General features: G+C 39.7%; 2 protein-coding genes across 11 annotated transcripts in view; one reads left to right on the plus strand and one right to left on the minus strand.

The window, feature by feature from the left end:
- The window catches only part of DNAJB4 (DnaJ heat shock protein family (Hsp40) member B4), a 32,091-nt gene extending 13,505 nt beyond the window's left edge, over positions 1-18,586 (minus strand). Inside the window, exons 1-2 of one of the 3 annotated variants that reach the window (XM_014278534.3) lie at positions 18,426-18,586; positions 148-435 (exon numbers count right to left, since the gene is read on the minus strand). In XM_014278534.3, the coding sequence (XP_014134009.1) occupies positions 148-358 (211 nt within the window). In that variant the 5' untranslated portion in view covers positions 359-435; positions 18,426-18,586. The other 2 variants (XM_014278535.3, XM_055724331.1) reach the window with 2 other exon arrangements.
- A 230-nt stretch (positions 18,587-18,816) lies between these two features.
- Positions 18,817-24,302, plus strand: part of FUBP1 (far upstream element binding protein 1) — a 39,870-nt gene continuing 34,384 nt past the window's right edge. For 4 of the 8 annotated variants that reach the window (XM_055724323.1, XM_055724325.1, XM_055724324.1 and 1 more), the window contains exons 1-7: positions 18,817-19,038; positions 20,211-20,301; positions 22,154-22,192; positions 22,535-22,574; positions 23,396-23,445; positions 23,538-23,609; positions 23,892-23,949. In XM_055724323.1, coding sequence (XP_055580298.1) covers positions 18,925-19,038; positions 20,211-20,301; positions 22,154-22,192; positions 22,535-22,574; positions 23,396-23,445; positions 23,538-23,609; positions 23,892-23,949 — 464 coding nt within the window. In that variant the 5' untranslated portion in view covers positions 18,817-18,924. Of the gene's footprint in view, positions 19,039-20,210; positions 20,302-21,251; positions 21,315-22,153; positions 22,193-22,534; positions 22,575-23,395; positions 23,446-23,537; positions 23,610-23,891; positions 23,950-24,302 lie in introns of all 8 variants that reach the window. The other 4 variants (XM_055724317.1, XM_055724320.1, XM_055724322.1 and 1 more) reach the window with 2 other exon arrangements.

The raw sequence follows: 24,302 nt of genomic DNA on the forward strand, positions 1-24,302 counted from the left end.
CATTAAAAAGCTCATGAGTGAAACTTCAAGCAGTACAAATACGTTGCCTAAAAATCAACACATACCGTGACTTTTTCTGTCATCTATGTTTATTTTGCTTCAACTTAATGAGAGTGACTGATCAGAGTGTAACAGACACATACATACCTTCCTCCCCAAACTGATCATAAATGTCTCTCTTTTTGGGATCACTCAGCACTTCGTAAGCTTCTGCAACCTCCTTGAATTTTTCCTCTGCGTGAGGGGATTTGTTCTTATCTGGATGCCATTTAAGCGCTTGTTTTCTGTAAGCCTTTTTGATGTCTTCTTCAGAAGCCCCTTTTTCAATTCCCAGGATAGAATAATAATCTTTCCCCATCCCGAGTGTTGGAGGAATTCAGATTTTTATCTTGCTATAAGGAAAGCAGTGTCCAGTGTCTTAGCAACGTCGAGGCGCTAGAGAAGGAAAAATAAAAATCAAATATGGAATTGAAACAAACAGAACTGTTATAAATCAACAAACTCTCAAATACATTGAAGAAACACTAGACAGCTGCTCCGTATTTCATTCCTTCCCCCGTTGCTCATTTGTAAATAATTATACACACTGGACAAGACACAGCCCTCTTTAGAGTCCTCCCATCTACAGTACGTGTCTCCGCTCTTTCTAGAACGACAAATAATACAGGACGTCACTTCCCTGACTGCCCCAGCTGAACAGTCTGCACAGCTTTCACTCTCATACACACGCATGCGCACGCACACACACACACACAGAGAAAATGCTAAACTTCTATTTTTCTTCCCTTCTGAAGCAACTAGAAAGTTTAAAGGTTTAGCAGTGTGATACAGTGCCTTTCACCGCCAGGGCTGAATCCAGTCAGCTCTAAAGAGAGAGCTGTCCCAACAGAAATGCAGTAGAGCCCATATAAAGTAATTATAGCATTTTACTTCACAGTTTCTATAGAGACAGCTGTACATATAACTGTTTTCCAAATATTTCAGCATGGATTTGTACCCTTTCCAGCAAAGGCTACAGAAGTATTTTACACCTAAGTTAACTACAAATCTTCAGAAAGCATAACTTCATTTCTTTAAAAATAAAATTAAGCCACCCTCAATCACAGTTGCCTGCAGCCACGTACTACTATCAAGCAGTAAGAAATCGATCCTGAGCAAAAAGTACCACTCAGTTTACCGCAACTAAAGCCACTTGGTTAAAACGGACCAAAACTGTTACCCCTCAGTCCCAGCCTCATTCTACACTAAAGGCAATATCAAGACTATTATACAAGTACGGCGATATATCAAGCCAATCGATTTCATCTGATATTTCTGTTAACAGACAGAAATGTGGTTCCTACACATCTGTTTTACAATACATAGTGGAAATTTTACTACTGCAGTATTTCTCATGCTCTCTAGAAAGAATGGTATGAAGTTTCAACCTGCAAGATTTCTTTTGGATCTTAGTTAATTAAGAGCTATAGGGCAAGAAATTATCCCTACTTGCCAGAATGGCAATAAACTTCAAGTCTGATTGGCATAGCTTGAAAAACAGCTCCTCCCTGGAACAAAGTATTGAAATACAGCAGTTTTGGTCCTACCTAGAAGTTATCGGTATGAAAACATTTCTAGGCTCAATTATGAAGTTACTTGTATGAAGACAACTAGGCTCAACTGCCTTCCTTTCAATGATGAAAAAGTTTAAGAAAGGTAGCATATAGCAGTCAAGGAACCATGCAAATATGACAAATCACCATCCAAACCCAACAGCTACGATACTCTGAACTTCAGCAAACAAACTTCATCACTATTGACAGAATAAGATTTAAAGCAGCCTTGAATTCTCTTGCAAAACTAGCAGTATAAGGAGTTGTTATGCTCAGCTGTGCTTCCATGGTATGGTTTGAGCAACGTCTGGTGGGGACATAACTTACATCACTTGAAGTACTCCCACCAGTGAGTGTCAGAGAAGGACTCCATGATGTTTGTGTCACTGTATTGTCATATAATAAAACTGTCAAAACAGCAATAGCTCAGACTAGTTTTAGGACTGTATTTTTCACTACGTTTTCACAACTTCTAGTTGAGCAAAGTAGCAGTGGGTGCATATGCTAGTTTAAAAAATAAAGTATGTGTAAGAATTAACACTTATAACGTCTCCTCTTAAATATTAAAATAATAGTAAAGGAGCTGCAATTAGCAAGGCTTAGTGCTTCCTTCCCCTCCCCTCCCTTTTGTAAAATATAGCAATTCATTTCTCAAGCTTCTTTAAAAGACCCAATCATCAGGATTTCCTCTTAAATCAGAATTTTCTTCCCCTTGAATGTCAAAACTTACAGGAATAAATCTGGTAACAACAAAACTTACAATGTGACTTTTTGTTACAATCACAGTGAGTAACTGTTCAGGCATCCTTTCTCTCCCTACAGAGGAGAACATGCTATTCTGGCATAACTGCCAAATTATACCCTAATTAGGTAAAATACTCCCTAAAAACAAAATTATTCAAGATTCTGAGCGAGATATACAGCCATAACTACATTACTTCTACTTCCTGCCCTGCATGAGATCTTCATGTCAGAGTAAAATTTACAATCTGAAATCTATCTTCTAAGACCTGATAGATAACTGGAGCACCTCCTTCCAGAAAGCACATTCCTCCTCCTTCTCCATGCAGAGACCTTCCTTTTATCATATGACCTGAGATCTTTTTGAAATACTAGTAGACTGCAGTTTCTCTCACATGCTTATCAAGTTCTTTAAACAATTTGTAACAGATTGAGAGATATGACTCCCTTACAATTAGTGATTTTTTTATTTTTATAATTATTGTTGTTGTTATTATTATTAAAAGACTAGCGTGCACAAGAATAACACCTAGTGATCATGCTAATGATCATTTGGGTACATGCAATCATACCAGTACTTCAGACAGTGAACTCCATCTGGTAATGTGGCAAGTTTTTATACCTTCCAATCTTCTAGTGTTAGTGCAGTTTCAAGGACAGATAATTAATCACAGCTACTAGATTTTTAGAACTCTGAATATCTGATCTTTGCACCTCTTTTATTGTTCATTCTGTTGTTTTATCCCATATTCCTCTTCAGAATTATTAAGAAAAGAAAATAAAGGAAACATCTTCATGTACTCACCACAAGGACTTCTGGCATTGCAGTCCCTTCAAATAAGCACAAATAGACAGAAAGCAAAACAGCTTTTTTGGTAAAAAAAAAAAAACTAAATATTACTTTTACTGCTATAGTCCTATCTTCCTTATTACCATATACACCTAGAAGTGGAAGTATTTTTAAAAAAGCACTTTTCTATACCGTGAAAAGATACCACTTCCAATATGTTTAAATAAGGTTTTTATTTTTTGTTTAAATGCTTGAATAAGTGTCCCCTACAAAAACAGGCAAGGTCATCACTAGTGTGCAACAGATGAACTCATTTATGGGATTTTGTTCTTTACAAGTTTCTGTATTCCTACCTTAAGGCCTTCCCCTTTTGTAGTAGAACTTAGTAACATCACAGGGCATTCTGTCAGTAAACCCATTTCCCAGAGTCCTTGTATTTCAGCCACCTCTTCAGAGGTTAACACCTTGTGTCCAAGTACCAAAAGGCACCTGCAATATACGCACACTTCCTCATGCACAGTTTTAATTGGGGCATACAGGGATGCATGCTCACCCCCCATTGGGACTTCCACCTTTTACTTAAAGGAGGGGTGGTTGCTCTTAACTGGATTTGCTTATGGAGCATTAACAGGGCAAAACAGGTAGCCAGGGCTGGCCTCAGCTGTGACAAACCAGCAGCAGTGCATCTTGCAACTTACTCAAGCCTCCCAGGAGCAAGCCACTAAACTACTTATCTATAAAATTACTAAGGCTATAATCTAAGACTTTGATTAAGAGTACTCCTGAATGAGTGCAATTTCTCAGACACACAAATCCAGTAATGCACTTGGATGTGACACCACCTCAAAACCATAATAGATAAATTGACACCAATTAGCTACATCTCTTCCTCATTCTACCACATCACTATTTTCTGACTGATACATCACACTATGAATCAATTAACCATCTATATCATCGGTTCTTGGCTTACACAGTCTTCAAATACAACAGCTGCGTTCCGTTTCAGGCATACAGAGAAAAAACTTTTTATCATCACTGTAGTATCAAACTGTATCTAAGAAGCTTTTGCTTATAGTCAATTCTATAAACCAATTTTCTGTCAAACTAGGCAGTCTCAGACATGTCCCCCTGTTCTTATAAGTTACTTTAGAGTACTCTTATTATGCACTGTGAAAATCAGCAGACTGTGTTTGTTCACCGCTTCCTTATATCAGCGGTATTTGTTACAGTCCAAATCACAAAACAAATACATAAAATGGCAATTTCAGCTCAAACTTTTTTAAAGTTGACTGGCTGAAAAAAAAATGGTGTCTTGAACTGTAACAAATTACTAAAGAGCAGGATACACAATTTATTTTAAAAATGTATTAATTCTCATGAATACTTAATACAATTTTGAAACCATACAGAACTTTCCTAACACAAACACACTCTAATCTACAGGATTTCCTGTGTTCTTTGGTCACAACCGAGAAAGTGACATTCACTTTTGTAACACAAGATTTTGTTTAATCTAAAAATATTTATGAAATACACACTAAGAAACTGATAATAGTTCCTTCGGCAGTTCACCTTCACTTCTGAGACAGTTTGACTACTCTTATTCAGTACTCAAGTAAGTATTTCAGTGAAATAATTATTGCTTTAAAATATCTTTCCCATTATTCTCTCTGAACAACCACAGTTTAACTCACATACACATGGACAAATGTTACACATCATAAATTTAGCAGAACAGTGGCTGCAAGGTCACACCACTTCCAGCTCTTAGAAAAGCTGCATTAATAATATTAACCTTGAATTAGTTGCTTTCTTTAAAGAAGCCTTCATAAGAACAACAGAAATCAAGGAAATATTCACAATAATAGTTACCCTGAACTCAAATTCTAGATTAATCATAAATTAGCACCAATATAAGGTTATTTTAAGGAAAAGCTTCTAAGCAGAACAGTGTCATTATTCCCGGAAGTATCTGAAGGTGAGTAAGAATGCTTATTATTTCCTTTAAATTAAGTCATTTCTTCTGTATTCCTCACCTATTAAAAACCTCAGAAACAAAACTGAAAAAGACAGGACTAGATCACAGAACAAGTTAAAGAGCAAACAAAACCACAGAGGCAAATTCCAGACAGATCACATCTATAAATATACATGTGCACGTAAATGTCAAGGCAGAGGAGCCAAATCCCTCCCCAGATTAAGCTCTTTCACAATTAAGTATTATGATATTTGCAAACGCACATTAATTAATGGAATAAATTGTCATTTGTCCACAATGGTTTGAAGAAAGCACATCCATACACAATAGTAAAATTTCCTGTAAGATCATCCATTATTTTCCCAGAGAAAAAAAAATTGGACAATTACTTGTCTCCTCCTCATCTTTTAACTGTATGTAGTTGACTGAGCTACATTTACACTTTTGGACTATGAATAAGACCTGTGTACAGGTAAACCCATTCATGATTTCATTAAATAGTTTCACTACTCAGTAGATCTCATATACATAAATAAATTCTAGAATTCACAACAGAAGCAACATATACTTGAATTTTTTCTTATATATCTAACACAAAATACAAAGCGAGTGCAACAGTTCTTTCTGATCACACAGTGGCCTAAAAGAAAAGCTTCATCTATTAGTCAAGTACTTCATACCAAACTAACTACCCAAATTTATCAAATTTTTAGTTCAGATCTCTGCAGAAACATGTTACTGCGATGGAAGTAAAAAGGTCATTGTCCATAATGATTCTAGGGCTGATTTTAAGTCTAAATAAATAACCATAAAAGAAAGTGAAACACACATAAAAGCTTTCAAAAATGAATAAATACAGTGACATTTAATTTGTAAAAAAGCATACTTACTTTATACTTTCATATTACACATTGCCTTTGAGAGATTTTACTTGTAAGATTCAAACTGAAAAGCACCCTGAAGTATTTACCAGTTTGCATACTACATACATCATAATTTCTTCCTGAAGCAAATGCAACAGTGCAATTTAATGCAATTCACTGACAATTGAAGCTTACATTAAAAGCTGTTGACTTTTGATCTCACAGATGAAAAAGGAAGAAATGTAGTGGGATAGGTATAGTCATGCTTTACAAATATATCTGGCTTCCATTAGAGATATCTCCAAGTCACTGTGAAACAGTACTTCACAGGACACAAATTTAGTATACTTTCTATATTTACAAAGTCCATAGTGTTGCCTGGAAAAATCTCGTCTGATTATTTTTGGTTCAAGAGGAGATATTTAAAAACCCTGCAGCATACAAAGTTAGCCAAGACAATTAAATCCATTATATTCAAGTTACACCAACCCTAGCATCAACAAAAATATCTTCCATTTTATACTGGCAGTACCTGCTTCAAAATAATGTTTATAATGTTACTGGAATATACGGAAATTATGCTCCTGCCAACAGGCCAAAGGACATGTTTTTAAGATCTTCTGTGGGAAAATTTACTTTCAATATACATCCCAGAGTCAACATGAATTTACAGCTCAAGTGCAAATGTTAAATCTCAAAACGCACACTGCTATCACCCAGAGATATACTTTTACCACTTCTGAGCTTTCAAAATCAATTTTTAAGCCTGTGATTCATGCACCCTTCAATTGTATTCAGAAAATCTACATGACAGCAGGCACTGTCAGTAGATTTTTTTAATTAGTTTTATTGTTCTTGTTACTTTTGCAACAGTAGAGCAAAAGCTAGAAATGCTATACACAACTGAAAATGGCCATCATGTTTATTAATCACATTAAATCTTACTACTGTTTATTTAGTTATGGGGTTGGGTTCTTCAGAAAATTATGATCCCCCCTATATATATTAGGACCTATGTAGAAGTACACACATTAATAGAAAAAGAAACAAAACTTAGATCTAAGTCTGAAGTTGATTTTATTTTAAAGACTATTACAACCGTCACCAAAATCCGGGAATAAAGCTCCCTAACCCCAATGCAGTATTAAGAAGCAGGCATTTATTGTGGTGCAGGGTGCATGAGGGATCGTTCCACCTAACATGCATGCAGAACTATTTTGCCGGTCCCACTTTATGTTGTCAGTTATACATACTCATTACATTTCTCAGAATTATTTGCATATGTATGAGTCTTCATGCCAGGGCAGTTATGCCCCTTCACCCCGCTGTTTGCCTCGTGACTCCACCTAAGTTCTTGCACATATCCCTTACTTTGCACTGCTTCACAAACTCCAGAGCCAGCTTGGGCTGCTTTTTCTGCTGCAGACCCCCTCTTACCATTAGCTGTTCTTTGTTTCACGAAAATTGACTCCCCTGACTAGAAGTCCTTTCAGTCATCCGGTTTGACGACTTGAGAAGGTGGGTACTAGAGCATTAACGACTGGAGAGGGTGGGTCGGCTTGACCTAAACTTTGTGCACATTCTTGTTTAACTAAATCAGAATTTGGTAACTGGGGAGTTTAAGCAACGCAACTATCTTCAAAAACATGACTAAGACACTAGTAACACATGCACGCTGATGCCACATCACAACATAGCAAACTTATATGTCATTAACATAAAGAATTGCTTTCTCATACCTGATTCCTGTCTACTAAGTCACAACCTCTACGATAGCTGAAGAACAAAAATACACTTGGAAGAATTTTCCACATTTAACTTTCCGCACCGAGTGGTAATGAAACATCTTCTTGCAAGTAGGCAGACTTCTTAGGACTCAGCTATGATGTATTACATGGATGAAAACACAACTAACCACACACCCACCCACTCCCCACCCCCTTACTTCAGAAGAGTGTAACTACTTCAATCAAAAAAACGAACGGAAACAAAAAGAAAACCAAAAGGAAGCATCCGAAGTATGGTCACACGAAGTAACGCACAAAGTAACTCAAGAAGTTTTGCATCTACAGTGACGTGCGGAATCGAGCTCTACAACTCGAGGAGAGTTACAAAGCAGGTATGTTTACTGCGGCGCCAGGTGCAAGGGGGATCGCTCCTCCCGACTTGCACACCGTTTCAACAAGCGGTCCGATATTTATTATACAAATTCATAATCTCCTCCCTCTGGCGCCTCTTCCAGATATACTTTTCATCTGCTTGGGCAGTTACCTGAAGTTCTTGTTTATCTTTGCATATATTAGAAGTCTTTGTTATTTAGTTTCTGTTATCTTAAAACACCTGCTAGCTAACGATTAGTCCTTCCTTATTGCCCACTCTAACGTGTCAACCTAATACGTGCCCACCCGGCTGGTTTTAATCTGTATCAGCATGACCCCCGGGCGGAGGATCCACCTTCTTTGGGGTGGGGGCCATTTGAGTAGGAAGTCGCTGATCTATTACTATCACAATTATTTTACCCTAGTTTGTTTTCTTTTAGCAGTTAGCACGTCCACATCAGAAGGCTATTTACATTCTTGTTGAGCTCATCTACATCGGTACTACCTATCCCTTCTCCAAATGCTAAGCGCTAAGCTCCCGCCCTTCCTTCTTTCTCGGTTGTTAACGTTTCTGTTATCTATGCAGTTTCGGTCTGCAGCAGTTTTAGGTTTTTTACACTATATCAAGAGGTTAAGCCTTCCCTCTTCTGAAAGAACAGATTCCACAAGTGCTTTTCAATTCCTGACTTAGATTCAACCACTGCTTCGGTTTCCACCCACACAAATTCCTGCCAAAGGACCCTTTTTCAAAACAAGTTGATTGGTCAACCGGGAAAAATACCAATAATGCAAAACACTGAACAGGTTCCCTCACATCACTGACTAGCCTTCAAGTAGTTAATGACATTGATGCCATACATACTTTTGTAAACATATATATGAAAACGTGTATTGTGTTGGTAAAAAGAAATAGCTTCTCACTGTTGCCACAAAAAAATCAAATTCATAAGGAAGCTGAAGTTGTGTTTCCTCCCAGAAAATGTTCTGTTTTGACACGTTCTGCACAATTTACTCATTAAGTTACCAGCTCGGAGCAAAGAAAGAAAAAAAAAAAAAAAACCCAAAACAGTAGTCAAAGTTCCTACTTTCAATTTTACATATACTAAGCCTGGGGTTTTGTCCAAAGGACTGCTGACCCTGCTATCACTCAGGAAATTATTCAGGCCTCAAGGAATTCTGTACTGAAACAGCCCATATACAAATTAAGTTAGACTTAAATGACACATTTATTACACTGTACCAGTCAGGTTTGTGACTCCATGCCATCAACCTTCCCGTGTTGGTTATATAACAAAATATTAAATATAATGAACTGTTTAATACTTTGTAATTGTTCAGTGCTTCTTCCCTCCAATACTAGTTGCTTTTTATTTGATTAACTTTTACATCCTTTCCACTAACTGCTTTAAGAAACATCACACTCCTGCAATACAAGTCTTTCAGATCCTCAAGTGCTAACATACTCAGACCCTGAATACATATTCAATATTGTCACATAGGAGTATTTTATTCGTTATACATATGCTTCATATGTATGCCACAGACTTCCATGCTAGTTTTCTCAGCATAAATATTATACCACATAACAAAATGCATACTGTTTATAAAAGGTAAAAACCCACTACTGATTAATTCTGATCAGTGTCAACAAAAATATAATATCGCTAGATAGCCAGGAAAAAAAGTAAATAAAGTCTTACGAGGTGCTAGGAAAGGAACAGAGAAAAAAACCCAGAAAAACCTATTATTGTATCATATGAACAATATAGTACCAATAGTACCTCTACACCATAACACTGTGCAGTTCTGTTCCCCTCAACTCCCCAAAACCAAGTATAATGTTCTTTTTGTAAAAAAATGTTCAGAAAAGGATCATGAAAGACGATCAAAGATATAGTAATGATTCCATGTGAGAAACAATTGAGGCAACATGAGTTCTTCAGTCAAAAAAAAAAAATTCAATCACAGAGGCCTACAAATGATGGCTAAAGGAGGAGGCAGAGGAGGCATGGACTGTTCATGGACTACTCCTACCTAAGCCAGAGCCACCATGTGAAACTAGCAGAAGCCAGTTTCTACCATAAAATTAAGAAGTTCTACAAGCCATAGAATTCTCTGCCAAAGGACACTGGAAACTCAAAAGTTGTTTCAGCGGGACATTGAAAAAATACTATATAAGAGATCCACTGCACGTTTCTTGACAGAGCAGGAATTCTAGGAAGGTAGAAAAGAGGATCAAGTGTTTGCTTTATTCTAACTTTCCCTGAAGCATCTACTTATGGCCACTTTTGAATGCAAATTACTGAGCTAAACAGAACACTTACTGGACATAAGCACCCTCATTAAAGTAATTAGAATCTCAATATAATGCAACTCAGCCACTTTCACCTTCTAAAGAATGAACACTCTTTAAAAAACACAGAAGCTTAAAATGCAACCATTGGCACTATGCAATCAACCTCAGTGACACAAAGATGTTGCCCAAACTCAGCCAACTCAGAACTCAAGTTCAGCCAACTGCTAGAGGTCTGCTCCAACTAACATGTTAGTTCTAGCATGCTTCCTTGTCATACAACTGCAGTATCGTTTTTGTGTGTTTCCAAAAAAACATTGAACATACTGATTAGCACTTACAAGAACGGTTGGTGGGAGCTTTTTTGGTTTGTGTTTATTGGAGGTTAATGTTTTGTTGGTATGTTTTTTGTGTTGGTTTGTTGGTTTTTTTAAGTGTACCTACACTAGAGGCATGTTACTTAAAATTGACTTGAAAGTACAAGCTATGGTACCACTTGCAACCATGCTCTCTCTCTCGTACCACCTCTTCATCTGTTCCTATGACACAAACTATCAGTTGCTTGTATGCTCTCGCACAATTCACACACACCAAAAAAAAACCCTGAAAAGATGCGTCGACATCTACCCTCATTTCCCTACCTGCAGATTTATAATACAAAACTTGGAAAATAAGCAATGAATATTAAGTTCATCTGTACTGTTTTCCACATAAGTCAAATTAAGAGGGGTGCTGTTTATAATAAACAGACTTTTTAAAAACAGCTATTTAGTAACACTTGTAAAGATGTTTCTAATATTCCTGTTTTCAGTAAAAGTGATGCTTAACAATAACATTCAATGGATTCAGCCCCAATCTTGCAGCAAAGAAGGGGCAAAAATCTCCCTAAAACTATAGAGAAAGAATAGCCAGCTCATATGCTACTCCTCCTGCATCCAGCATTCACCCCACGGACCCGGGCCAGCTGGCACAAACCAAAGTAACATTTGCTCTGGGCTCCCTGAGAGCGGACACAAGGCCAGCTCAGACTCTGGGAACCATGACTGGCTCCCTGCCATTCTTCCACCAAATGAATTCTGGTGTTAAAGAACTTCTGTGACCTAATAGTAGTGCTATGTACTGATTAACAGGAAAAGGACAATGGAAAAATAGTGCTAGTTTCCACAATAACCCTTGCTGACTTTCCTTCAAGAAATTGAAACGAAAAAAAAATTTTTAAAAGGCTTTTTAAACGCATTTATTTCAATACCTTATATAAAGTTAGTTATCACAACTGCCTATCACCCAGGAAACATTAGGATGTGCAGACTATTTGTTTCAACAGAAGCAGCATACAACAGCTCCTCTTTTAGCCTTTCACCTGTAGAAAAGGGAGGGTATCCACCACCTATGACAATTTACTGGCATTTACCTTAAGTATGGTAGTAATTCCTTCACTCAAATTCCTTCACACACACAGCAAAGGAATTTTAAGGAGTTTCTTCCACCAAATAATATAATTAACAACCTGCTGTCTCAGCAAAGAGACAGCAGCCGAGAACTCAGGGCTCCTGTAGAACAAAGATAGTCCTTACAGGTTAGCTCTTGCTAAAAACCTCTGGGAAGCTGGCACTGGCATGACTCATGTAACCTATCTAAACCTGAAGTCTTTCTTTTCAATGATCCTCAGCATATCACTATGTATTTGGATCCATTCTATTTAAAAAAAAAAAAGTCCCCAACACACTGCCAGTTTGGAACATTCATCAGTGGAACATAACACATTATAGAAATATTTTGCTAAAGGTGAAGATTATACAGGTTTATACTGAAGACTGATAGGCTTATGTAGAGTTGTAGCACTACTTCAGTCATGTTCCATAATTAAGAAAAAGACACAAGTCATGTTTGTACATTATATTTTCTTCTTGCAAAAGTATTAGTGGTTTTTTTTCCCCCCTGACATAATTAAAAAGCTATCGGTAAACAGAACAGTTGAGAGAAAAAAAACTGAATAAACATGATCATGGTTATGGGCCACATGTAAGAGGAGGAAAAGTGAAGGGTAGGTGGAAGATGCCTGCACAATCCCTATCAATGCTCTACTTTTTTCCTGTAATAATGAGAAAAATTAATAGTTTCCAGTAGAAAATAAACTATTTTCTCAGTCTTGATGCAAAGAAAAAATGCAAAATAAATAAATCTACTTGGAAAAGTGACTCAGCTACATTATATTGTGTTTAATTGCTGTTGTACTCAAACAAGATGAAGGTTATTGATGCATTACTAAATAAGGAACTGCACACATTTTTGCTATGAACATGTGATCACACTGTTCTTACATAAGCAAAAGGAGATGGTCACACTAGATGCTTTTTCCAGAGTGTACTCGTCAAAATCCCACCCAACTGCTCTGATTCACGCAGATAGTTTTACTTGCAAGGCTGAAAACACAAGCTGAACTGTTGGACAAAGACATTTGAAAAGGAGATGTTAGAACAACTCTAACCTGAAAGAACACATGTCAATAAGAACGTACTTCTGTTCACCTACAGAAGACAAAAACAGGCAGCCCTAGCTATATTTACAAGAGTCAGCTGTAACAGAAGTCAAAAATAGTTGCTCATTAGTCTTTCAAATGTTTCAACCATATCCCATAGCTCAAATCAGGTTTCTTATGTGTTGTTAGTTACCCCCGAGTCAACCTGTGAGAGTTTTGGGAAAAGAAGAGGGAAGTGGGCAGTTTAGTAGACCTATTTTGCAGTTCATCACTTAAATTACTTTATTCCTCTAGATTAAATGATGCATGCCTAATTAAAAGGTAAAGAAGGTACAACAAGGAAAGATGAACAATTAAGCAGAAAATGTCTAGGTTTTCTAAAGTGGTAATATTTTTTAAAGCAATAGCAAATTTCAGCAGCTACTGTACTAACAGACTATAGAAATTCTAGTTTCATGAAAAATTTCACTCAAACTCATAACAAAAGTTCAACCTTTGCATGGCAGCATGTTCTAGAAAGACATTTCACTGTACAAAGCAACATTTTCAACCTTCTCCTTGCCCCTCCTGAAAAAATGCAGTACAAAGAACAGCGATGAAGTAGAGGCCACCTGCAAATAAAAATTGCCATTTCCGTGACTATTTAATGAAAACATTACACAGCATCAGTTCACTGACAGGATTCCTAACAGGTAACAATCTGTACAAACAAAGTAAAAGACCTCCTCTTCACATTCTCTACAGAAAATACCGATATACCAATCCATAGGTTTACAGGTGTATTTTTTTTTTGTTTAAACTTCCAGAACCTCCTGTTTTCTTGCTCTTCACATCAAGCCATATCATGACGTCCACATCAATGATTTTTTTTTTAAGTGATATCTGAGATTAAGCCAGCAACATTCATCTCTTTCCAAGTCTATGCAGCGCTGTTGAGAGCTCATTTTTCAACACAGCTGGGCTTTTGATGGTTACACCAAGATACTTTTAACCACAAATAGATACGGAAAGAACAGTTAGACTAGAGCTTTCTCTAAGGTGCCTTTGGATACTGATTTCTTAAAGAGAAAAATACCCTTACACATTCATAAACTTCACTGCAAACTTTTATTTTTCCCAAAACATGCATGGAACCCCTACAATAAAGTTTAGATTAGCTTGTCATAATCATGGGTTTGTGGAATGAAGGGATTAGTCATTTGGAGCTTTTAACCCATCTCTTCCATTTTTCATTACTCACCCTCACAAAAGATTTATCTTTTATGCTTGTCTTCTTAATTGACACTATAATATAGGCACAATCTGGTTTAAAAAAAAGGTGCTCTGAGTCACAAAGTAACAAATATAGTTGTTAGCTGCAATTAAACAGTATCAGAAAGAATACTACCAGGAATTGGGCCTACATAATAGGGAAATACACCGATTTCTTGAAACTAATCAGTCTTTTCCCACTTCCAAGATGAAAATTTTGAACATCACTGCCTTAATTCAACAAGCTATGTAATTTACACACTTATTAACAGGACCTGAATGCACATTGTTCAGTGCTTTGCTGACAGACTGATACATTAAGCACTTCTAGCCTCTACAGCTACTGCATTAATTATTTGTTCTCTCTTTCAAAGTCCCTCAGTCCCCATCTCTGCCTTTCTTAATCCCTATTCACATCAACTTCCATGCCTAGCTCCACTAAACCACTTATTTCAAGCAAGGCTTTTCACACTTTTTCTCCCCCTCATTCTCCCCCATCTTTGAGGTGTTTTGCAGATGTTAACAGCAAACAAACTATCTGCACTCTCAAAGCCTTCCTTCCCATGACATCCACACAAAAACATCCAACCCCCTTGAACAACTCTGACACTGAAGACTGATGACCACATTATCACGCTGACTAATATTATCCAGCTGCCTTTTTGCACTACATTCTTTCTATATGGTGATCTGTGCTGCCTCACTGCATACTGCGGCTGTATTTAAGGAAGAAGTGCATGTTCTGATTTATCCTTCTGTACCTGTGACACACCTAATGCAATGGTGGCCTAATGCAATTTGATAGCCTTCTTTAAGCTAGTCAAAATTCTAGAGGCTAGGTCGTAATAATCTTTTATTGCTCAACTGCCCCCAAGCCCAAAATCAAATTTGCTGGTAGACCTCAACAGAAACCTTGGGGCTAAGACCCCTTCTTCCCTTTTAAGTTTTACTATTAAATTTCCTTTCAGCAGCTCCATCCCACTTCTAACTTTAAATCAAATCCATTTGAAATAAGATTCACAAGAGTAAAATGTGCAAGACAGGTATTCTAAAGAATCTACAATAGCTACACAGCTTTTCTTCAAATACTTGATACAGTAAAACTTTTTTGCTAAGAAAAGCAGCACAACTAAATGCAAGCCAAAACTCCCCACAGATCTGCATTTTTTGGAAACTTAATATATAAAAGTTGGTTCACAAGGGCCTAGCTATGGGCTTAGGGAGCAAATTCACTCCTGCCCTTCCCCCAAAAGCCAAGACGAAAGCTGCATTAGCATCACCGAAGGAAAGGCAGATGTGACAGCAGCTGCAGCAGAGCAGACTGCTGTTCCTCTCCCACACTCTCATCCTCTCCCACAAATAAGTTTTCTTAACCCCTCTAATTTCTCTGTAGCAACCCATGCTTCTGCATTTGTCTGGAACGAAGCATAATAGGAGTATGTGTTGACTAGGAAGACACAGCTATCACTTGGATCATCTTAGGCTGGTGAATTCTACACAGTAATCTTACTGTTTCAGTACTAAAAACTGTTCCCCTTGACCTCATCTCTCTCATAAGAAAACTTAATTATGAGCATTGTATAGATTGTAGACAGTTTAAGTTATGCTTTAGTATTATGATTTCCCCACCAGCATGTTCTCTTTCAGATCCAAATTGTGGATCTGAAATTATTAATTTTTACTTCAGTGCACATGTAGTAAATATGAAAGCTCATAAAAAACCAGCATATACAGAGCACATGATTAATCTTCTCTTCAGTAGTTACTTAAGGGAATTTTTTACTGATAATATTGCAGATCCTGGACACTCTTTGCCAGTGCAGGAGCACCAGCTGACAGTTAGGATCTGAATCAGTTGACCTCTATCTCCCAAAGTGATGAAATCATCAGAAACCAATTGCAAATTGCCCATTTCCCCACACCAGCAATGACTTGCAGAAAGCATAGCAGGCAGATTTAAAAAGATCACAATGGTTATTCTTCTCTGATAGTTAAAAGACTGTAATCAGTTTTCCTGTACAGGTATTTAGACACTAAGGCAAAGCTAAACAAAACACACTACCCAGAGAGTTGCAGAATCAACTTTACAAGAAATGTAATCCTTTATAACCCTGTACAAGGTCCTTACTTGTAATAGCTAACCACTTCCTTCACAACTGCCTTATTCTTTGCTCTGGTCACCACAGACCAAAGTTGGAGTCAATTATTAAAGGGAAAGAAACAACTGAAAAGAAAATGCAAGCATGTACTGAAGTGCCTCAGCTTAGACAGAGTCAGTTCCACACTTTTACATCTATGTTTTCGCAATACCCTAAACTAGCTTATATTTAGAAGTACCCTGAATACCTTTTGGCAGAAGAACAAACTCCCTCGTAAACACAGTATCTGATTAAAAAAAAATATTAAAAATATAACTGTGGTTTGTTTGTGCGTCCACGGCATTATAACTGCTTTAAAATATCATCAGTGTTATACAGCTACCGGCTTGTCTCACAGAACTTAGCAAAGAATCATTAGCCCATTTTGTAACAATAAAAAGCAAAGTACATAGATGCTCCACATCTTTAGTAAGTGAAGAGCCATAAAAGACATAGCCAGTAGCCAGCATTAGCATAGATGCATCATAGTCAACTACTATTGCATAACAAGCCTGGTATACATAGCCAAATTCTCAGCAACAAAGGAAATGAAAAAAAATAGTTCAAGGTCAAATTATTGTTTAGAAATAGCACAGTCAAGCATAAAAATTAAGTTTCCACTTTCCAAACCTATTTTTGCTTCCCCCTCCACCACTAATACAGCTACATTAATGGAAAGTATATGCTAGTTCTTCTGAACAGGCTTTTTCAGCAGAAGTATCACAGCAGCAAGTTTCACCTACCTCTAATTATACACTGCAATCTGCCTAGAAGCATGGAGGAATTTTAATGTTCTGGAATATATTAATCTTAAAACTCTTTTGAGCTATACTACTTCAAAAGTTTTATAGAAGGGAAAAAAAATCTAGCACACGTTTTCAGCCTCCTTTGCTAGCGTTATCTGGACTGGAGATGCAGGGTAACCCGACCTCAGCAGCAGCACTGTGTCTTAAGGTCTGCTCGAATGATCCCATTTATAAACAGCCAGAACTGAAGGGACTAAGGAGAAACCAGGAACTCCTTAAGGCAGCATGGAACTACAGGGCTCGCCAAGGCACATTTTCTTCTACAACTTCAACAGTTTCTCACTTACTGCGCGTAGTCCAAAAGTAGGCAAAGTCCAAAACAACCGTCCCTTAATTAAAAGTACTGACAACAGAGAAACAGAGACTCATTTAGGTTGGAAAAGACCTCCTACACTTCATTTAAAAAACAAGTATATTTAAAAAAAAAATATGGAAGAGCCCACAAAGAAGCTACAGATCGACACGTATAAATAAACTCTTAAAAATCTGCAAAGCCTGCCCTCAAAGCAATACAGAAAGTAGTCGTAGTGCTTAGCTCCCCTTCAGTATTATCTAGTCCGTACTGCTATGACAGCTAAGTAGATATTCTATGACCTTATCTAGATGCAAAGCCTTTGCAACAGTTATCCATATTCAGCATGACAGTTCATCCCCACCAGGTCACAGGACCTAAACAGGGCCTAGATTAAAGCATTACTAGCTCCAATTGTTCGTTAAAGCTTGTGCTTGCGCAGCGAAGAAAAAAATCCCCGCAACTGTAAAAACTGTACAGGAACAGCGCCCATTTTCAACTAAGAAATAAACAATCGCGGACGCTGCAGGAAGAGACCAGCGAAGCTCCCCGAAAGGTGCAACGAAAAGGCAGGCCCCGTCCCGCGGGGCGGTGCAGGGCCGAAAAGCCGTTCCGAACGGGCGCCCGAGGGGACGCGGCGGTGACAGGCCAGCCCGGGGCGGGGAGGCGCGGCGCCCGCTCTGCCCCCCGGCTCCGCGGCTCTGCCTCTCCGCGGGGCTCGGCAACAAGCCCGACCAGGCGGCCCTGGGCTCTCCCGCTCCCGTTAAGCCTCCAGCACTAGGCGCCAAGGCTGCTCCCCCGGAAATGGAGCCTGGTTATTTTCCATAGCGGGGACACTGGCAGCGCCAGGCGGCCGCACAACGCCAGGCGCCACGGCACGGCGTTACGGGGAGCCCCTCCACAGGGCACCGCCGCGCTGAGGCGGGAAACAGCCCGGCTGTCTGCTCCGCTCGGGGCTCAGGGCAGTATCCCACCAGCCCAGGAACCAGCCGGGAAGGCACAGAGCCTCCCCAGGCGCAGCCTAGCGCGGGCAGGCGGCCAAGCCGCAGCAGCGCCGGTCGCCCTGGGGCCCCCTCCCATTACCTCCCTCACGCACTCACCCAACTGTCACCGCCTCAGACGCCCCCCGGGCCAAGCTCGCTCCCGGCAGCCTCCGCGCCCCAGGCACAGCTCCCACTCGCGCACCCACGGTCCGAAACCAAGTCACGCGAGATCCGCCCCCAGCGCCGCGAGCAGGGCGCAGCGCTCCCCCGCCCCCGCCTTCCCCTCGTACCACGTGACGCCCCGAGCCCTATCACCGGGCTTCTCTAACCACTCGTACCGCTACGGAAACATCGCGAGCTCGCCGCCCCCTTCCCCACCCCGCCGCAGGGCACGCCCCGGCGCTCGGCCGAAACGCCGCGAGGTTTCTCCGCTGTTCTCCGGCTCCCCGATGAAATCTCGCCCGACATCTCGCGAGGTCACGCCGCTTTCCCTCCCCCCCCCCCCCCCCCCCCCGAGCACGATGCCGCGCAGGAATGTGAAAGGCTCCCGCCCGCCGCCATTTTCTTTCTTTCTTGGCAGGCAGCGAGTGGGGCAGGAAGCGGTGGCTGAGCGAGTATGGCGGACTATTCCACGGTGCCCCCTCCTGCTTCGGGCGCTCCCGGGGGAGGCGGCGGTGGAGGTGGAGGAGTGAACGATGCCTTTAAAGATGCGCTGCAGAGGGCTAGGCAGGTGTGTGCGTAACGTGGCTCTGTCAAATCAATGGGCGCTCGACTCCGGGGGCCTGGAGGCGGCCGCTGACCAGGCCGCCGTGCCTGAGCCGCGGGAGGAGTCAGCGGGCGGCGCCCTGACCACGCTGGGCCCCGGGGAGACCTGAGGAGGGGTCCCCTCCGCCAAGATGTGTCTGCCGAGTGGGTGGGGGGGGAGCTTTGTCCCGGCCCCTCGCCCCCCTCCGCGCACGCCGCGGCGAGCGCCCCCGCCGCCCGCTTTCCTTGCGCCGTGAAGGGTTTTTCCGGCCAGTTCCCGGCCGCCTGCGCTCCGCCATCGCCGGCTGGCAGGGCTGGCAGGCCGGGCGGCCGCAGCGCCCCGGCTCGGCCTGCAGCCACTCGCGTCTTCGCGGGGCGGCATGGTGAGGGGAGCGGCGCTGTGGGGCCCCGGCTGCCGGCCTGCGCGGAGGTGAAATCTCAGCCGGCGGCCAGCGGCGGCTGCCGGGGGCGCGGCGCCTTGCTGGGCCGCTCGGGCGGCCGGGGGGCAAGAGGGCGGGCGGCCCCGCCCGCGGCCCGTATTGTGTTCCCCGAGGCGCCCGCCGTGGCCGCCAGCCTGCTCAGACCGGTTGGGAAGTGCCGCGGCCTGCGGAGTGAAGGCGGCGAGGGCTGGCTTTTAGCGTGTTCTTTAACCCGGATTTTTATTTGTAGCGTTTGCACCACGGGCGATGTTTTCATTATTTCTCAGGGGGAGTTTTTGCTTTGTCCGGTAATAGCCAGTCGCGGTTATAGCAGTATTTGAAGACCCGGTGTTTTCGGGACTGCAAGGGTTTGGAATAGTTTTAGCGGTCAGGCTGCCTGGGAGATACCGCAGTGTTTCGTGAAGAATGGGTAGAAAAGGAAAAGCCCGTTTCGTACAAAAGTTTTTTGTTGCTTGACGGGTAGTCAAGTGGTTTTTTTCAACCCATGAAGAAATCATAGGAAGCTTTGCTGTTGAAGCATAAGCACAGGTCTCCTTTAAGACGTGAAAATAAAATTCTGTGAGCCGAACTGTTTCTAGCAGCAGTCTCCTATTTACTTGTTTGGGATCGTTTTAATACGCGTTTTGTCTAAATGGCTCAAAACTGTTCAGAAGACCTGCACTATATGAGGCCTGCCTGGATTATTTTTTTCCCCTCACAATTTCTGCCTTTTGTTTAGATTGCAGCAAAAATTGGAGGAGATGCTGGCACATCAATGAATTCAAACGACTACGGTTATGGAGGACAAAAAAGACCTCTTGAGGATGGAGGTATGCATTCGTTGCTGCTGCCTTTATTTTTGTTTGGTATGGCCACGGTGCCAGAAAGATACAGGTGGTTTTTTTTGTTTGTGAGGTTTTTTCCCATAGTATAGCATAAAAACATTTTGTTCCCTTTATAGATCATGACATGCTTTTTCATTTTCAGTTTAATGGGGAAATTTGTTTTAAACCAATGTGCTCTAACCTGAAGTGAATGTAAGCCTGTTCTAAAAAATCTTAAACCTGGTTTAAATGCTCTAAAAGGGAAAATATATGTGGGGGGGTGGGCAGATAAATCAATGGTTGAGAAACACACAGGTATGTCATTTAAGTCTTATGTTGTTGTGTAGGACTGATTAGTTTGTAAACTACAAGCAGATAAGGAAGTGCTCACTCCTTAAATTTGATGTTTCAAGTAAAAGTATTAATGCATTTCATTGTAAAAGCATAGGACTTTAAAAAAAGACAGGAAAGAAAATTTTCTACCTTGTAGACACTTGCCTAGTCTAATATTTAAGCCAATAGCATGTGTGAACCCTGATAAGATCATACTTGAATCTTCGAACTTGTTGCAGCTTTTTGGATTTGTCTTACACTGCAGTAAAGTTTTCTTCTGAGATGTGTGTGTGTCATCTTCTGTCTCTTACTAAGTAGCCAGTTTGAACTTAACAGGGTTTGATATGGTTAATATACACGAAAAATCCTGGCTAAATTGTGGAAAAAAATCTCTGAGCTTGTTGAAATGTTTTCATAGGTCTCACAAAAGAGCAATGCCTTTTTTTCCTTTAAGAGGATTGAAACTCAGTCTACAGAATGTAACTAAGGCTTTATATCAGGAGTTCTTGTGTCCTGTAATAAAAGGGTTTTTTTCTATTAAAGGTGAGGTTTTTAATATACAAAAATGAGCTAATGATGCTTCAGATGATATATGTAATGTATTCTTTTTATTTTATGTGTAGATGGCTCTTGGACAAGTCCGAGCAGTACAACACACTGGGAGGGAATGCCCTCTCCTTTTAAAGGCAGGAATTTTTATTTATTACCTGTGTTTAGTATGTAAACATGACATAAACTAGTGGATCTTTCTGGATTGACACAAATATTTCTTGGAATATGTGTCTGAGTTTTTGCTGCACATAAATTATGGTGGTTCATATAACCTTTATTTTGGGGTGGGAAGGAAGCATCTGAAGTCTTATCTTTTCAGATACAGGTTGATTATGCCTTTTGTTCCTTTACTGTACAGAAAGGATTTGGATGATAGTGATGTAGTTGCTTTGAATCTGCTTTTTTTTGAAGTTTTATGCTATGAAATGCTTGATATTTGGATAGGAATTTCATATTCGACATCCAGAATTAGATTGCATTGCCATGTGATACTGTTGTATTTTCAGATGTTTGATCTAGATTTGTGGTCATTGTCAGAATTTTTTTTTCTTTAAATCATTGTTGATTTTTGTATGGATTTGGTTTTCTTTTTCTTTTTTTACAATAGAAGCATCATTAGCTTGAGCAATCAACAGAGCTAAACTTTGTTCCTTGTCTTAGTTAAGTTTCAGTGGCTGGGTATCTGAGCAACCTACAGTGTGTTCTGAAAACTGCCTTTTGTTAAACTACTGAATAGATACATGGAAAAACCTAACATCTTTTCAGCTATACTAACCAAGTGCTGAGTGTTCGTGAGACTCTCTTCTTTTATTCAGATGGTCAACTCCCTGAAATTGGAGGAAAAAAAAGAAAGAAAAAGGAAAAAAAAGGAAAGGGGGACTAAAATACACTGGAAAGTTACAATTCACACTAAAAGGTGTAAACATTTCTTGAATTTCTTGGCAGAAAAATTAAAAAAATCTTAATTTTGCAGATCAACCAGATGCTAAGAAAGTTGCTCCTCAGAATGACTGTAAGTAATTTTTACTTTGTTGCCAAAAAAAAACTAAACAAGTGTAACATTGTCAGAACAAGAAACAGTGTTCTGGTAGGTGATAACTTGAATCAGTAAGATCAAAGTAATGGCTGGGGGTTTATGTCTTACTTTCTTGAAGCAGTGTGAGTCTGCTTTGTAAAACTGACAAAGTTGTTAGGAACAGTTGAGAATCTTTTTAGCTGTTTCTAAATCTCTTGATAACTTCTTAAAAAGTCCACTGAGACAAAAGTTCATACAGTTAAGTTTTATTATCAAAGGAGAAGTTTAGCTGTAAATTAAACCACTTGTTTGAATTTAATTTTAACTATTTATTTATAGCTTTTGGGAATCAGCTACCACCGATGCATCAGCAGCAAAGGTAAGAATTACACAGCCTCTTAAATAGTTTTCCTTTTTACTGAAAGAAAGTAGTTTCAAGAAATTTTTCTGAAAAGGGGGTATCGATGCATAAAGCAATTACTCTGTCTGTGTGATATGTTGAAATTTTAGCTTCACATCCAAAGCCAAACACTTAGAATGCATCTATATTGCTGTCTCAATTCTTTTTCTTCGCAGCCTAGGCTGTGCATCAAGCTTAGTAAAAGGAAAATGTGTTGTTGGTTTTTAGTACCTGAGTGTAGGTAGCATTACCAAAGTTGGAAGGAAGTCTGAAGGGGAAAAGGTTGATGCTATTTTGTAAACAGAAAGGAAAGCTACTGACTTTTGAAAAACCAACCAACAGACTTAGCACAACATATTACAACGTAGCTACATTTGCTACTACTTAGTAGTTTTCTCTGCTTATTTCTTTAAACAACACATCCAACTATCATTCTTATGCATTGGCTGGTTTTGATAGATGAGATGTGAAATTGGTGTATCTTCAGCACACTTTGGATATACAGATGAAACTGAAAATGCTACAGTGGCCTCTGTACGCCACATCTGGTAGTGGAGAGGACTAAGGAAAACTTTGATTCCTATTATACTTGAACATTTTGTGGTTACTTTTGTGTTTCACCAGTTTACTTAGTACTGCGCTTGCATGACTACGTGGTAAAGTTAATGGGATGCAAGTAAGCCAAGGTGATAGAGGGAGCAGTAGCATTCTTTAGTTTAATGGGAGGATATATCTAAATTCAATGCCAGTATGGTCTCTGAATGGCAGTTGTCTTTTGTTTGATTTAACATTCTCTGTAGATCTGTGATGACAGAGGAGTACAAAGTTCCAGATGGAATGGTTGGATTCAGTAAGTAGTATGGATGTGGTGTTGTAGTATAGTGAGGGATGTTAGCAGAAGCTGTTAATATAAATAATTTTTCTGTATTTTCTTTCTTCAAGTAATTGGCAGAGGTGGAGAGCAGATCTCACGCATACAGCAGGAGTCTGGCTGTAAAATACAGATTGCACCTGGTAACTATGTGTGGGGTTTTTTTTCTTTGTTTATTTTGGTGGGGGGTTTTGGTAGAAAGTTCAGAAGGCTGATAACTTGCTTCTAATTGGTTGCATCATTATTTAAGGTATATTTTAATGCTTTGTACTAATTGCAATTGCCACAGTCTAAAGAAACACGTGTTGTGATGCACTGATTTTTCTACTTCAGTGAAGTTCCAGTAGTTTGCATATTATGTTTAATTTAATGATCTCTTTCTGACTTAACACTGCTGATAAATTGGTTTTATTTTATGATTGTAGATAGTGGAGGCCTGCCTGAAAGGTCATGTATGCTAACTGGAACACCAGAGTCTGTTCAGTAAGTAAACCAAATTTTGCGTGTTCGTATGTAACAGCAACACACTTAATTTCTTAGATCTAAATACAGTATCTGGATAGTATGCTTATAATATTATGCATTTTATTCTATTGAAGAGGCAGTCTGGTGACAATTATATGTATATATGAAAAAAAGCCCTGAACCTGCAGTCAGATCTCTCGGCATACCGGAGTTTTAAGACAAAAATATGGAACTTCAACTTTGTCAAGTCCAAATCTTGTTGTAGATAGATGTTAACCATGTGCTGTTATCAGCTTGAGAATGAAATATGTGAATATATACTAAAAAGAAATGTATGCTGAAAAGAAACTCATTATTAACCAGAAATCGGA

Source organism: Falco cherrug, chromosome 12 (genome assembly GCF_023634085.1).
Source record: "Falco cherrug isolate bFalChe1 chromosome 12, bFalChe1.pri, whole genome shotgun sequence".
Taxonomy (NCBI): domain Eukaryota; kingdom Metazoa; phylum Chordata; class Aves; order Falconiformes; family Falconidae; genus Falco; species Falco cherrug.